The sequence below is a fragment of the Macrobrachium rosenbergii genome, unplaced genomic scaffold (genome assembly GCF_040412425.1).
Source record: "Macrobrachium rosenbergii isolate ZJJX-2024 unplaced genomic scaffold, ASM4041242v1 13875, whole genome shotgun sequence".
In the NCBI taxonomy this organism is placed as follows: domain Eukaryota; kingdom Metazoa; phylum Arthropoda; class Malacostraca; order Decapoda; family Palaemonidae; genus Macrobrachium; species Macrobrachium rosenbergii.
In genome coordinates, this window is record NW_027100719.1 from 3,363,118 (window position 1) to 3,379,249 (window position 16,132).

The 16,132-nt window shown below is 37.4% G+C and overlaps 1 protein-coding gene across 1 annotated transcript in view; it reads left to right on the forward strand.

The window, feature by feature from the left end:
- Positions 1-13,114, forward strand: part of LOC136837877 (DE-cadherin-like) — a 76,353-nt gene extending 63,239 nt beyond the window's left edge. The window contains 4 exon segments of the mRNA XM_067102762.1: positions 1,640-1,825; positions 2,647-2,768; positions 7,658-7,757; positions 9,021-13,114. Coding sequence (XP_066958863.1) covers positions 1,640-1,825; positions 2,647-2,768; positions 7,658-7,757; positions 9,021-9,523 — 911 coding nt within the window. The 3' untranslated portion in view covers positions 9,524-13,114.
- Positions 13,115-16,132: the final 3,018 nt, after the last annotated feature.

Below are 16,132 nucleotides of genomic sequence, written 5' to 3' on the forward strand. Positions count from 1 at the left end.
AACATATTTTCGGGTGCAAGGGATACCTATTAATTTTATCAATTTTGAAATATCCTTATTGTTGTGGGCATAATAGTCACATGTAGAACAAGAATTTGGTTTTGGAGTGACGACATTCAAGTTGGGTTTCTCGTTTTCTCATTGACATGGCTGTACAGTTCTGAACCCAAAATATTGTAATTGGAACTCAACAGCCAAAGGCAAAGTTGTTCTGGATAATTGTATATATCATCTATGGTTTCAGAGTCGATAAAGGTCATTAGCATAATTACTTCATTTAATAAAAAGTCAAAAAGTTATGTCTACGCTTTCGTGAAGGTCCACTGGAATAAAGACAGAAAATGCAAGAGCATTTGTGAACTAAATTGTCCAATAAATCTGTTACAGTTTCAGCCTTTAAAAGTAGCTGAAACCCTTTTCATAATAATGAGGCCGGTTTTAATACAATTGACTTAAAAAGCATGTGAAAATTCGTACTTCATTTATAAATAATAAGAACTGAATTCTGACCTGAATTAATAACAGGTATTAAACTGGCAAGTTAAAGATGAATGACGGGAGGAAAAGTTAGTGATATTCTTCTACTGGTTTATAATTGATTTTGTGTTTGAACGAATTTTCCCTTTTCAATTCATCGCACAGAATCAAATTTGTGGCCGACTTGTTCTTTCCGTCATAACTAGGTAATTTCTTTAAAATATTCCGAACCATTAAAGTCATAATACTTTTGGAAGAAACAAAATGAGAGAAACTGGGAAAACTGTCTTTGAACTTTAGGCACCTACTTCTCACTGACCAATCCCGGAATTACATAATGTACGAGGATTGCTCCAAAGGCATCCGACAGGAGCTGCAAGGATTTCTCTTTCTCACTCATATTTAAACAGAGTAAAAAGCACATTATATAATTTAGAAACTAAACCTACCGTGCTCAGGAAAAGTTACCGGAAAATTTCGATAGTATCTCTGTAAGAAACTCCCTTCGCTTCTAAATGTTCTGACAATTTCCTGTTGGTTGCTCGTTTCGAAAATATTTGTAAAGCATCGTACTAAATGCCTTTGTATTATATTCTGTATTTCGTATAGTGGTTTACTTTAGGCAGTGCAAAAGGGTGTTTGGAGAGTCCCTTCGCACCTCTTTCTCCCCCCCCCCCCAGCTGCTACCACTGTTTAGCATTTTACTCTACCTTCGTTCGAGCTTGCTTCCTTTCATCTTCTGTCCTGCTTTTCTGATTATTACTCTTAGTGCAACTGTGGGGTTTTCTGCCAATTCCTCCTTCAGATCACTTCACCTCAATTATTTACAGCCTTTTGGAGAGAACGGAACAGACAGCTGTGCAGTCTCGGAGGAGGGCCATGATATCGAATGTACCATAAGGATCGCTCGACGCCTTAAACTAGATAACAACTGTGAGATAATTAGCGTCTAGGTGTTAACTTGGTGGGCCGGACCGAAATCCCTCGCGGGCAGCATGTTGCCGACCCCTGACTTACTTGATCTCTTTATCTTGCTGTCCAACCACTTCAACTCTCTCTTTTCACCGTGCACTGAATGGCTGAAAGTGCCCACCCACAGCTTGGCTTGACCACCAACATTCCATTAAATCAAATCCTAAAGTCTTCCTTTTCTTCTGTGCAGTGTTGGTGTTACTGATCGTATGTCTGGCAAGGCGAGAGAGTAGGACCGTCTCCTACCCGAACCTGGATCGGGAGCTGGTGAAGGAGACGATGGGGGGCACGGATCTGGAGGCCTTCGGGGAGAAGGACGTCACCCATTTCGACCTCAAGTTTCTCCAGGTCACTCCCGACGGATATGTGGTCAACGGTCAGTCTAGATCATGTGGTCATCGTCAAGACCAAAGTTATATAAGTAAGAACTAACGGTCAAAACCTTTATACATACATATGTATAAACTATAAAGTATAAGTTAAGTATATCTTAGTTTAACCAGACCACTGAGCTGATTAACAGCTCTCCTAGGGCTGGCCCGAAGGATTAGATTATTTTTACGTGGCTAAGAACCAATTGGTTACCTAGCAGCAGGATCTACAGCTTATGTCTAATTGGAATCCGAACCACATTATAGCGAGAAATGAATTTCTATCACCAGAAACAAATTCCTCTTGTTCTTCACTGGCCGGTCGGAGATTCGAACTCATGACCAACAGAGTGGTAGCTGAGAACGGAACCAGCTCATATAGCGAGGAACTTATATATAAAGTATATATATATATATATATATATATATATATATATATATATATATATATATATATATATATATATATATATATATATATATATATATATATATGTATAAAATATTTGTAAGACATATATATATATATGTAATATATATATATTATGTGTGTGTGTGTGTCTCACACTTCACCTCAAGGAAAATGAAAAACTTGACGAAAATCCTGACCAGTTTTGACTTTACATCTCAACCATTTCAGGTGACTGATGCCCATTTGTAGATATTTACAATACTGTATACACGCTGGTGGAACAGTGCAAATGAACGTACACAGGCAGTTGAAAACCAAATATTCATGTGCGTGTGCGTGTGTGTATTTGTGTGTATGTGGGTATGATAATGTGATAATAATAATCATATGACAGGTGAATTCCCTCTTGACCAGATGAAGAAGACTCGAATCTCCCAGACGTGACTCAGGATGCTCGCCAGTGTCTGGCTGCACCTTCTGCCAGAAAGCCAGAAGGTCTCAGCATTGGAGATTTTCTCAAGAACAACATCGAAAAGGTCAGTTTTAGAAATAAAAGAAGGGACAGAGAGTAGAGGAGTGCGTCTAGTAAATGTAACGATACGTAAACTAACTGAAGTTTGGTGACATTTAATGATGGGAGGCTTTTATAAAACAATTGAGGATTGATTCTTATATGTCCGCATAAATACAAACGTCCATGGTTTTAGCAGTCATGTCATTTACATTTATCTCTCTCTCTCTCTCTCTCTCTCTCTCTCTCTCTCTCTCTCTCTCTGGTGAAGGAGGCTAACCGTTTTACACAGCGTAACAAATATGTCTACATTTCCCCTCATCCCTTTCCACTTTAATATAATGGACCTGATTTTTTTTATTTACCATTTATTAGACCAGTAGGCCAAGTCTCTCTCTCTCTCTCTCTCTCTCTCTCTCTCTCTCTCTCTCTCTCTCTCTCTCTCTCTCTCTCTCTCTCTGTTTGGTGAAGGAGGCTAACAGGTTTCCATGGCACAACAAATTTCTCTACCCCTCTCCCCATCCTTCTCTATATTAGCATAATTCAACTCTCTCTCTCTCTCTCTCTCTCTCTCTCTCTCTCTCTCTCTCTCTCTCTCTCTCTCTCTCTCTCTCTCTCTCTCTTTGGTGAAGGAGGCTAACCAGTTCTGTGGCACAGCAAATTTCTCTACTTCTCGACCCATCCCTCTCTACGTTAATATATTAAACCTGATTTTTTAAATTCACTACTTATTAGACCAACATACCAAGACTCTCTCTCTCTCTCTCTCTCTCTCTCTCTCTCTCTCTCTGTGTGTGTGTGTGTGTATGTTTGGCTAACAGGTTCCATGGTACAACAAATTTATTTCTCTCCCTCCCTCCCCACCTCTCTCTACATAAATAGCATAGATTATATATTAGACCAAGGCTCTCTCTCTCTCTCTCTCTCTCTCTCTCTCTCTCTCTCTGTGTTTGTGAAGGAGGCTAACAGGTTTTCATGGCACAACAAATTTCTCTACCCCTCTCCCCATCCTTCTCTATATTAGCATAATTCAAGTAACTCTCTCTCTCTCTCTCTCTCTCTCTCTCTCTCTCTCTCTCTCTCTCTCTCTCTCTCTCTCTCTCTCTCTCTCTCAAACTAACCAGTTTCCATAGAATAACAAATTTCTCTCAATCTCTCCCCATCCCTCTCTACATTAGTATAATAAACTTGAATGAGTTTATTTAATGATCCGACAAAGGCCACAGCCAAGCAACCGAAAGGACATGAAGGGAATGAAGAAATGATTCGCTGACTCCTCTGGGTAATATTTCTCCTCCATTAAGAACCCTGGGAACCTTTATAGTTTTATGTGCGCTCTCCCTTCCCTGTTTGAATTATGTCGGCGAATTTTTCTCTTTAAAATTACGATGTGGCGAAAGTTTTTCTGGAGAAGAGGGCGATTTATGACGTCGATAAAACTCGATGTTATTGTTGTTCTTGTTGGTCTTCCTGTTTTAGTTTTCTGTAGAAGAAAACTGTAGTGAAGGATACTTGTCTGTCTGTCCGCAATTTTTCTCTCCGCCCTCACATCTTAAAAACTACTGAGGCTAGAGGACTGCAACTTGGTATGTTGATCATCCACCCTCCATCAAGCATACCAAATTGCCGCGGCTGAGAGTTTCATGGGTTGTGGCTGAACGTTTCATAAGCATTATACGCTGTACAGAAAACTCGATTGCGCCGAAGAAACTTGGGCCCATTTTTTAGTTGTTTTGTAACGGGTTTAGACGCGGTTTATTGTGGCTTGTTGTGGAGGTGAGAGAAACGGTATTTGAATACAAATATTTTAGTGTCGTTCAGTCTCTGCTTCTCGTTCAGGATTTTTATCGTTCCAGGATATTTCTTAATATCATTCAGTCAATTTCTGTGTAAAAGCATAAAGTTATTATTATCATCTTATTTGCGAATAGTTCTAAACGTACTTTCGTCTTCATATGATCAGGTTTTGGTTTGAAGCCAAAGTCAAGTCCAAAGTATAGTAAGTTCTGTGATGTGCTTTCCTTTTCTTGGTAGTTCAGAAACGGTTTATCTTATTAAGCGTGTCTTTTATGGGTCCTTTTGGCTTTTTCAAAAGGTGCTGGGTCATTTTCGCCAAATAATCACTTCTCTTCATAATGGTGACCTTTTCCCTTTATGTAGTCTAGAAAAAACGAGTTTCTTGCTTTTCCTCAAATTCGTCAGTGTGTTCAGCCATTTTGATCACACAGCGATATTAATTTCTTTCTTATTTCATTTTAGACCCTATTATTGCTTCAAACCAAAACCTGATCGTATTGTTATTATCATTATTATTTTAGACTTTTTTTGGTTGGCTGTCAGAACGTTGTAGGGAGGGAGCTGGGGGTGGGGGGCGGTCGCTCTCCCTACTATAGTCTTTCAAACATTCCAAGATCGGTAGGGCGTGGCCAGGAATAGAATCCAGCGCTGCCAGATGTATTTATCCTTTAAAATCTCACCCTCGAGGTTAACCCTTGTTTATGGCTTTGCCTGAGATCTGTCATTTACTGTACTTCGTTTTCCAAAGAAACAAATTTGAGTTTATTTTGTTTGTTCCCACTGATTTTTCTTTCTTTGCTCTGCTTTTTGGAATTAATCATTATAGTTCTTATATTAATACCATAATGTGTCTAATGGATTAACACTTGAAATTTGTGGTGGTCGTTCGGCCATCTGATTATTTCCCAAATTTCGTTTTAACCTGTTTTTTTTTTATTGTTTACGTGATTGGATGTTTTCAGTGCCTCTGCAGGTTAAATAGGCTATTCATTATTTAGGAGAGGAAAATAATTTAACATTAGTTACAGGGCACCTTGGTTGTCTATCTAAAATCTTGTGTTTTGCTAAGAAATTCACAGTCTCGTGAAAAACAGTTTGTGATAAAAATTCACATTTATATAGTAAGCTGTATTACTGTGTAGAATACAGAAGAAAATATGCATTTTACATAATATAGTTTACTATATAATTTTGAATGTTTATTACACAAATTATTTTATTACGTTATGATCAATTTGCCTGGCCAGGAGGTGAAGATGTTGGCGGTGGGGAGATCTGTTTCCACTCTGACTATCCGCGCAGTCCAGCGACACTGACTGTCTGAGGGGACCACAATTGTTGTTTTTTTTATCAAGCTGGCCTCGCTGACCACTGGCCAGTGAAACTGAGGTTTGGCAGCGGCGGTCAAAAGTGATGCCATAACTTTGTTTTTATGAAAATAAATTTGGTTTGTACTGAAAATACGTGAAGTCAAATATGTTTCGATATTAATTTCAAGTGAGTAAACACCTTTCAAGGGAATTTCACTCCAGCAGGCTCTAACAAGTCAGAATTAATCAAAACAATAGACGTTTGGCAAGGCGCGGATACCGTACTCGCCCCACCCAGTGATCTTATATAGAATGTTTGAAAGACCAAACCTGGGAGCAGAATGGTTCTTAAGGGAGAGTCAGGCCGAGCGCAGAAAGCGCTGATTGGCAGATTGATCGTAGGGCGTGCTGCTTGATGTAGCGGACGGTAGGTTATCCCAGGGACGCGCTTTGCTGTTCCCCTGACGATGGTAGGGAGGAGAAGTATGACAAAAACCTGCTTATGTCAGAGGCGGCGGTGGACGATGTCACTGTCCAGGATTTTTGCGCTCCTTAAGATCTCTTGGTGTTGGGGGTTAGTGCCGTGTTCCCTCATTTAGTGCTGGTGGACAGCATTTGTGAAAAATGATTTCTTATGAAAAATGATGGTGGTAGCCTACAAGTCAGAAGTGCAAAAATAAGGTATCACTGGAATATATTGTTTGAAAAAAATATTTCCCATGAAAAATGATGACTGGTACAAGTCAGAAGTGCAAAAATAAGGTATCATTGGAATATATTGTTTAAAAAACATTTCCTATGAAAAATTATGAAAGGTGCAAGGCCGAAATGTAAAAATAAGATATCTTTGGCATCTAGGATTTAACATGATCTGTGTGTTCCTTGATTGTCTAGGGGCAAAAATTATTAAAAACAAGAAAACTTAAATCTTTCTCTGGAGAAGATGAGTGTAATATGAATTTTGTAGCTTTTCTTTGTGAATCTATCTGGTTTTCATTAGTGCAGTGGAGGACTGCTAGTTGTATGAACGATTGAGATATGTGCATCACACACTCTCTCTCTGACACATACACACATCTATGTGCATATCATTGGCTATCTGTAAATACCAGCATCGCTATGCTATGTTTATGTATGCTTTGAATATTCTATTTAGTAAACCTACGTTAATTGTAAAAGGATTCAAAACGAATATGAAACAAAATTAAGTTTATGCCGACATTAATGGCGGTGAGCAACCATAAACACCAGACTGGCTAGTGCACCGTATTGCTCATGCGCATACGATGCTGAATGAAATTTTTCATTTAGTTTCATCCTTTTACATTAACTTCACATAAAGAATATACGGATCCAGTGCAAACTCTTTCATTCCGAAAATGTTGTGCTTGGATTGAATAAGGAATTTCCAGTCCCCTACAGTAATTTTGACATAGTTTACCATTTTCATGCCTATGTGATGCACTCTAGGCTTTACTAAACTGTCTGCAGATCCCTCTGGCCACTAGCTGCATAAACTTATTAGCCTTTTATTTTACCTCCATTCCTGCTTTCTTTCTTCAATCTTGCTATCCAACTTCTCTGACTTTACTTCTTAGTACAACAGACTTTTATCCCAGTTCAACCTTTAGATCCTTTTACCTGAATCCCTGGATCTGTTTTTCTTGCTGTCCAACAACTGTAACTCCCCTTCACTGTGATAAGTTCCCTTCTTCACTGTGATAAGTGCTGAATGACCCAAAGTTCCCCAGTGCTTGGTCTTGGAGCCTATATTTATATATATCAGTCAACCGTTTTCATTTCCCAGGTGGATCAAGACCATGAAGACAACCTGGATGACGTCCGTCACTATGACCTTTCGGGAGATGAGATGTCAGTTGCAGCATCTCTGTCTTCTCTCGCCTCAGGTAAGGTCATCAAAGAGAACCAGCTGTTTGTGTCTGGGTGTTTGGGGCGTCATGGCTGTTTGCAATATGCTGCTGTGTATGATATGATGTTTTTGGAAGCCCTTCTTGCTCTTTAAGGCTCAAGTTTATCTAGATTTGTTTTCAATGTATTTTTCCCCCTGTATTATTTTTATTCATTTATAGTTAAGAGTTGCAGGTGATTTTCGACCTTCATATTTGCCGCGTACAATCCAGAAGAATAAAATCAGTCTTTTCATGCCAAAATACCATTACTGTTCCTTCTACTGAAAGGAGCTGAAGTCTCTACACTTCTCATTTATATGGACATATTTGTAAACACATTGCTTTCACTTATATTGGTTCGGGATTGACATTAGCTGCCTGAACTTTGAATGAAAGAATCCACTGAGGGTATAAGGAGGGAAATTAAGAGTTTGAAGACTGGAAAAGCATCAGGGGTTAAAGGGATTGCAGAACAGTGATGATTGAGCAATGAAGTGGCTGACCAGGATGAAGTACTTAGCAAAGAAATGCATGAGAGAAGTAATTGTTCCACTGTATAAGGGGTTTGGTAGGAATTTAAATTGCAAGTATAACAAAGATGACCGAAAGATTAATAGAGGACGAACATTTTGTGTTTAGAGAAGATTGCTGGGATGTGGATCAAGCTTTTTTCATGAAAGAGTTGTATAAGGATTTTGAATGAAAAAAAAAAAAAAAAAAACTATTGATTATCCACTGGACAGACTCGATGAAGAGGAAATGTGGAGGGTGACAGGAATGTTGAGAGCAACTGAAACATTTTGTGTTGGAAATGATGTGTCATATATACATATGGAAGAGTGACTGATTTGGTGTAAAAGTGACTCAGAGACAAAGGTGAATTATATCTCTGGGACTGTTCAGCAACCTTTTTTACTGTAATAAATTACATACGTTCCTAGATCTATGTTGTCAGAATAATGAAATGTACTGTAAGCATCCTTATAGATATGAAAGCGAGACTGTATGTTAGAGACGTATTTTTCCTATTCAAAACTTCTCCATTTTCCCCTTCTGTTTACCAATTCCTGGTGTGATCTTTGAAAGTGGTTGACCTTTTGCTCACAGTTCATTATATCTTATTGTTGGTATTGTTCTTGATGAAATGGCTTTTTCCTTAAACAAGTGTAAAGTCTGATATCATATAACACGTTTCATGGGCAAGAGTATTTCCAGATAGTAAATGAATAATATTTTTAACCATTTCTTTTCTCGGTTTAGGCTTCCATTCCACCTCTGGATCGTTTAAGAGTGAATTCGCCTTTGATCATAAGAACGACTGGTGCCAGCTCTTCGAAAAGATTCCCCTGTTCCATGGAAGAGGAGCAGACCAAGGAGTAGACAGTGAGCATGAATTCCCAAATGTGCCAGAGGGGAAGAAGATGGCCCCCTTGATAGGAACTGCCACCATCAACAGGAGGAAGTCTTATGCTACAAATGACACAGCAAACTGCTTAACTCTACCTGCTTCCTTAAAGAAGAAGAATGCCAGAGATCCTCCTTCAGCAGCTCTTGTGTCTCAGCCTACGAAAAAAGGTGGCAATCGACTGACAAATGGGAACTTCCAGGATTCAGGAGTGCCAGTCTTGGAGGATCCATTTAAAATTATTGCCAAAAGTGGCATTTCTGAAGGTAATGGGAAAATCCAGCCACCATCTCTGGATGGACATAATTCTATCTCTGTATCTACTAACTCCAAAAAAAATGTGGAAACGTGGTGTTGATTCAGCTGACTAGCTGTTAGGAAATGTCCGTTGTTATTTTCAGCATTCCAAAACTGACAAAGGAATTAACAGCAGTCCTGACTACAGTGGAATGTGCAGCATTATACGTCAGACAATGACTGTCAATCTGTGTATAAAGCGTCTTCACTAATCTCCCTCATAAAGCTCAACTCTGCATTTTTATACTTTACAAGAAAACAAAGTGAATTTCTCTGCCCATTCGGTGGGCGATTTCTTACCAGGCATAAGTAAATCCAGTTAAGATGAACCCTCATTACCTTTGGGTGACCTGAGATTTTCCCTTTAGTGGACTTCTCATTATACTAAAGTGTCATATAAACCTCGTGAGTTATTTGGATGGTTATTTCTCTTCTCCTCTTGTATGTAATAAAAGTTTCACTGTACACCTGTGGCTTTAAATAGTGTTTGTTTTGGTCACATTTAAAGAATTAAACCAATGTTTCTGCAGTTGAATATCAAGTGGCTTACAGTAGTTACAGTGAAATATTTGAAGTATATTTACTGAAAGATTTATAGTGAAATTCAATATGCCCTAGAACATACATTGACATTTGGACTGCTATATTTATAATGACCTGTGAAGTTGTCGTTTAATACATAAATGATGACCAAAACAGGTGCACAGGCATAATTAATATGTGTCTTGTACAACAGCTGTGATGAATTTAAAGTGTGTTAAGATAACATCTAAATAATAGTTCAGTGATCGTTTATGATCGCAGCTTCGTTGAAACATTAAAATCACGCTCACATTTTTATGATTGATGTGCATTACTGATGTCCTGTTGTTTCAGAGTAGCAATGATAATGATCTACTGCAGTAGCAGTAATAATATAAAAATAATAAGATATGGTTCATGAATATTCTTTGCAGCCTGCCTGCAGTAAATTGTTCAGAATGTGAATCCTGGTATTTCAGAGAACCTATCAGCTGTGACTGCCATAGGCTGTTAAGAACATTATTATTGTGATTACTGTAAAGTAATTCACTTATGTAATGTTTGGAAAACTTTTTTCATGTGTGACGAAACTAAATCAGAGTTTAAAATTGCACCATGGTTTAATTAAAATGCCTGCTGCACCTATACACTATTTGAGTAATTGGAGCTGTATCATGGTGGGGTGAAGTAAAGTGATTTTTTTCACATGTTTCATGACAGCCAGATAAAAATCGTCCTGAGATTCATGAAGGGATTCTTGCCTTTATCCTTATGAAACTTCAACAACGTTTCAGCTTTGAATTAATGTAAATTTGCTTTGGTATGAAGAAATTATGCTCAAATTACAACCTTATGTCGTCTCCTATTTGCCTTTTTTTCAGGCTGAACTACAGCCCATCGCCAAGTAGCTTACAAAATAACTTTCTATTTTGCTTATTTTATAGTCTCATATTTTGTTAAGCTGAGATTCAGGTATTTTGAAAAATTATTTTTTATGGTAGCTTGATCTTTGTAAATATAGTCATGAATATTCATGCTGTGTGACTGATACTGTTGCTTGTTCATGACAGCTGGAGACTATCAGTTATCTTCATATTTACGTAGTTAGGGCAGCCCCTTGAAAACTCTTGAAATTGTTGTGCTCACTTGGCATTGATAAGTGAATTTTTTACTGCTTTGGTGTCCTTTATGATACCTGTATGAGAAATGTGACCTTTTCAGAAGTTTAGTTCAGGATCTGAAACCACAGAAGTCAAGTTCAGGATCTGAAACCAGAGGGTGAGTACCGTCTAACTAATCAGACTTGGATTCTGTGAATAAATATGGATGTATGGAACTCCACAGAGCACACATCACTAGTTCATTTAATAATGTTTATGAAATACTGTGCTTTCAGCGAACGAGGAATAAACGTTTCTAGACTAGGCTATAAATTGTGACCTTTATACAATTTCATGAATTTATATTTGGTTATATTCTTGTGGCACAGAGACATTTGAAGTTTTGCCAGTGGATTGTGGAAGCCACATGTGCATTAGTACTTGTGCAGGGTATCGCCTTTTAACTGCTTACCAGTATGGAAATGTTTACATGACTCTGTAAGTTTTAATTGACTTCTCTATAAATAAATTGTTCTAGTTACGTAATTTCATAATGACATAACTTTCTTGAACAGTTGCTCATCAGAAAAACTGAATCTATCAAATGTTGATGGGAAAAATTTACGTTAGTACCAAAGACCGGGAGAAACAATTTTTAAATGACACCTCCTTTTTGAGTAACCTTTTGGTAACTGCCAATTTGTATCGTGTCTTCAGGATGGCGTTTAAACAACCTTTTACCTTTACTGATTTATGTGCTGTTGATGTTCTAAACAGGAACGAAAATAGAATATAATTTTTATTCTGAATCCTTTCAAAGAAAGAAATTTCTTGGTGTGCCCCATACGAAACTGCGGAAAGACCAGGCTGAAGTTGTACGAAGCATCAAAGAATGAGTGGACTTGGGAAATGATGCTCCATTTACATATTCCTTCCATTCCTGGGTTCCCACTTCACCTATAATATCAGGAAGTAGGGTGCTGATGGCTCCTAACAGAACTTTATTCCCATTTTTAGATGTAGGGAAGAAAATAATCAACAAAGTTCTTGAGTATTTTCGTTTGTAGTCGTTCTGTACACCGTACTCAAACATCCTCATTCTCTTAAGAATTACGTAGTTTAAAACCAAGTGTGTTGGGGATATCCTCCTTTTCGCTAATAATTGTACGGAAAATTAGCGAAGAGATCATCTACTGTTGCTCAAAATGTACCTCAGTTAAATGTGAGATTTGTTTACCAGAACAATTGTTTAGTGCAAATCTCGGGGTTTGACACAATAAGAGTTTAGAAACCCTTCTGATTATTATGAATATACCGTCTGTGATATGTATTACACTTTGCTAGTCAGTTTTACTTTATTAATAACTCTATCTGAATTACATAAAAAGTTAGTGATTTTTTTTTTTTTTGTCGTAAGATATGATGGGGTTTGACAACTGATAACCAAAATGAAATTAAATGAAGGTATTTTGGCAAAGAACAACTGGGTGATAAACCCCGGAACGTGTTACTGTGCAGATAATGGAGCAGATTATATCTTGACCTTGCTGATGTGCGGGAAAGCGAACGTCCAGAAGATGAAAAAAATAATCTTCTAAAACAAGTTTGCTAATTTTAAAAAATTTTAATAATTACCTTTTACATAAATAATGTATTTAAGTACTGAGGAGTCGTATATAAAGTTTAGGAAATGTTCTTGAGGGTATTTTGTAATTCAAGGCTGAAGATTACTAGCCATTTAATACAACCGGAACTGACCTTGCTTCGTTTCGGTCAGTTGTGAGCGGAAATTACGAATTTCATTCATAATTTCAATCTGTCACCGAAGAATGAATATACTTATAATTAAAAATTACAGATGGTCTGTGATGCAATTAGTGAACGTGAGATGGTATGTGCCAGACAAATGAACTAACAAAGGCGAAATTATTAGTCAATATACTCACGTGTTCATGAATGCCCAGTTGCTGTTTCATTGTGGAGTGTTTGAGCCTTTTTGTAAAAACCATTTGAAATAAAAATTGCTCTCATATTCAGTCAGTTATTTACCTCCAGTGTAGTCATGAATCATTTTCCAGCTTGCCATTATCCTTAAAACATCAACTTTCTTAGGAATGGAATGGAATATTGACTAAAGACCAAGCGGTGGGACCTATGATGAGGTCATTCAACGTTGAAAGGGAAAGTGAGAGTAAAAAGGCTTAAAAGGTGTAACAGGAGAAAAGCCTCGCATTTTGCACTACGGAACAGTTGTTAGGAGAGGGTGGAAAGCAAGATGGAAGAAAGCGAATACGAACGAAGGGGGGGTATGAGGAATGAAAGGGGTTGCAGCTAGGGGCCGAAGGGACACTGCAAAGAACTTTCTTAGTGAGAAGAATTCGTCGTCGGGGAAGCTGCGATGGAATGATTGACAGCTCTCTCGTCACTGCTCTCCAGGCAACTTGGGATTGATATCCGCAAGATAATCCCCATTTTCAGTTTGAAAAACTGTTGACGTGAAAACTAGGAGGACTTTGTTACAAAATGCATGATTTTTTTTTCCCATTTTCATATTTATCCAAAGCTACCATTGAGTTCAGTGTTTAGTGAGATACTGATCTCATGCTGGTAAGATGTTTCTTCAAGGTAGCATTATCCGTGAAATTCCCAACTACCAAGACGGGAATATCTGGTATTTACTACCATGCGACTTTCAAACTATATATATATATATATATATATATATATATATATATATATATATATATATATATATATATATATATATATATATATATATATATATATATATATATATATATATATATATATATATATATATATATATATATATATATATATATATATATATATATATATATATATATATATATATATATATATATATATATATATATATATATATATATATATATATATCAAAGTCGAAGGCAGTTTGCTTTAAACCTGATGAACAGCATCTAGTTAGGGAGAAGGAGAATTCCTTGTATTTCCTTTCAATGTACTTTATTGTGCTGACGTTTCAGGACCATGTGTCCCATTTCCAAAGCTATAAAGTAAAAAGACAACAGAATAAAATAGACTCAGATTTTAAAACGAGAAAAAGAAATTTTACATAAAAGTATAAAAGAAACATAACAGAAAGGAACAATGAATACCAAATAGTGCTGAAGGCAAAAGCTGAGTGACATTCAGGGTCCGTTTTGGTTCCAACGGAAACTCACGAGAGGTATAGAGGTGTTGACGTGGACTGAGTATTTAATTGGGGAACTAGTTGTTTAATAAAAAGAGATTCTAGTATTGACAGTTGGTGGTCATTCGGAGCTTTGCCTATTATTTTGAAATCCTTGTAATTGATATTATATTTGCATTTTTTCCCGTGGTCTCTTATGCATGAAAATTCGGGGTTTGATAATTTAGAAACCGTTCGGTAACTTACGCCACAATGAGAGTCTAATCTCACCTTCAACAACCTACGAGTGGAGCCCACGTACTTCCCCAGGTCACATCTGGGGCATTAAACAGGTATATGACTCCCGAGGTCATCAAAGGGTGCAGATGTGACCTGGGGAAGTACGTGGGCTCCACTCGTAGGTTGTTGAAGGTGAGATTAGACTCTCATTACACGGTCAACATGGCAGAGGTGGGTGGATATCGTCTCCAAATACAAACACCTGAGTTCGACGGGTGATTTGTACATGGGAGCCGATATCCACATATACCTCACTTGTGGCCGATTGGGTTAATGCGTCCACTGTAGTCCTGAGTTCCTGTCCTTCGTTGGTTCGAGCCCACGGGACGGCGTATTTATTATCAACTAAAATTCCTTCGGTAACATATATGAAAATATATTATTTCGAGGTAGAGCGAATTGGATATTAAAGGACGTTTGTAGCTTACTGATTGTATATGAATCACGGTGATGTGATAAAAAAGTCATAATATATTTATTTATGCGACAAACGCATTACACGGTCAACATGGTAGGTGGGTGGATATCGTCTCCAAATACAAACACCTGAGTTCGACGGGTGATTTGTACATGGGAGCCGATATCCACTTATAGCTCACTTGTGGCCGATTGGGTTAATGCGTCCACTGTAGTCCTGAGTTCCTGTCCTTCGTTGGTTCGAGCCCATGGACGTGCGATTTATTATCAACTAAAAATTCCTCTTCGTAACATATATGAAAATATATTATTTCGGTAGAGCGAATTGGATATTAAAGGACGTTTGTAGCTTACTGATTGTATATGAATCACGGTGATGTGATAAAAAGTCATAATATTTTATTTCGACAAACGCATTACACGGTCAACATGGCAGAGGTGGGTGGATATCGTCTCCAAATACAAACACCTGAGTTCGACGGGTGATTTGTACATGGGAGCCGATATCCATTTATACCTTTACTTGGCCGATTGGGTTAATGCGTCCACTGTAGTCCTGAGTTCCTGTCCTTCGTTGGTTCGAGCCCACGGGACGGCGTACTTATTATCAACTAAAAATTCCCCTTCGGTAACATATATGAAAAATATATTATTTTCGAGGTAGAGCGAATTGGATATTAAAGGACGTTTGTAGCTTACTGATTGTATATGAATCACGGTGATGTGATAAAAAGTCATACATACATACATACCATACATACACACATATAAATTATATATATATATATATATATATATATATATATATATATATATATATATATATATATATATATATATATATATATATATATATATATATATATATATATATATATATATATATGTATATATATTTATATATATTTCTTTTAAAGAAATAGAGAATACATAAAAAGTATTTCAAATATCGTTTACCGATAGTTTTCCAGCTCATTACGCAATAAACTGTACAGCGCATTATCAAAGCCACTGAAAATAGATCTATTTTTCGGTGGTCTCGGTATGATGCTGTGTGAGCCTCGGCCCATGAAACTTTAACCACAGCCAAGTGGTTAGCCTATATCGTTGCCAGCAGCACGATTTAATAAATATAAAACTACTGAGGAGGCTAGAGGGC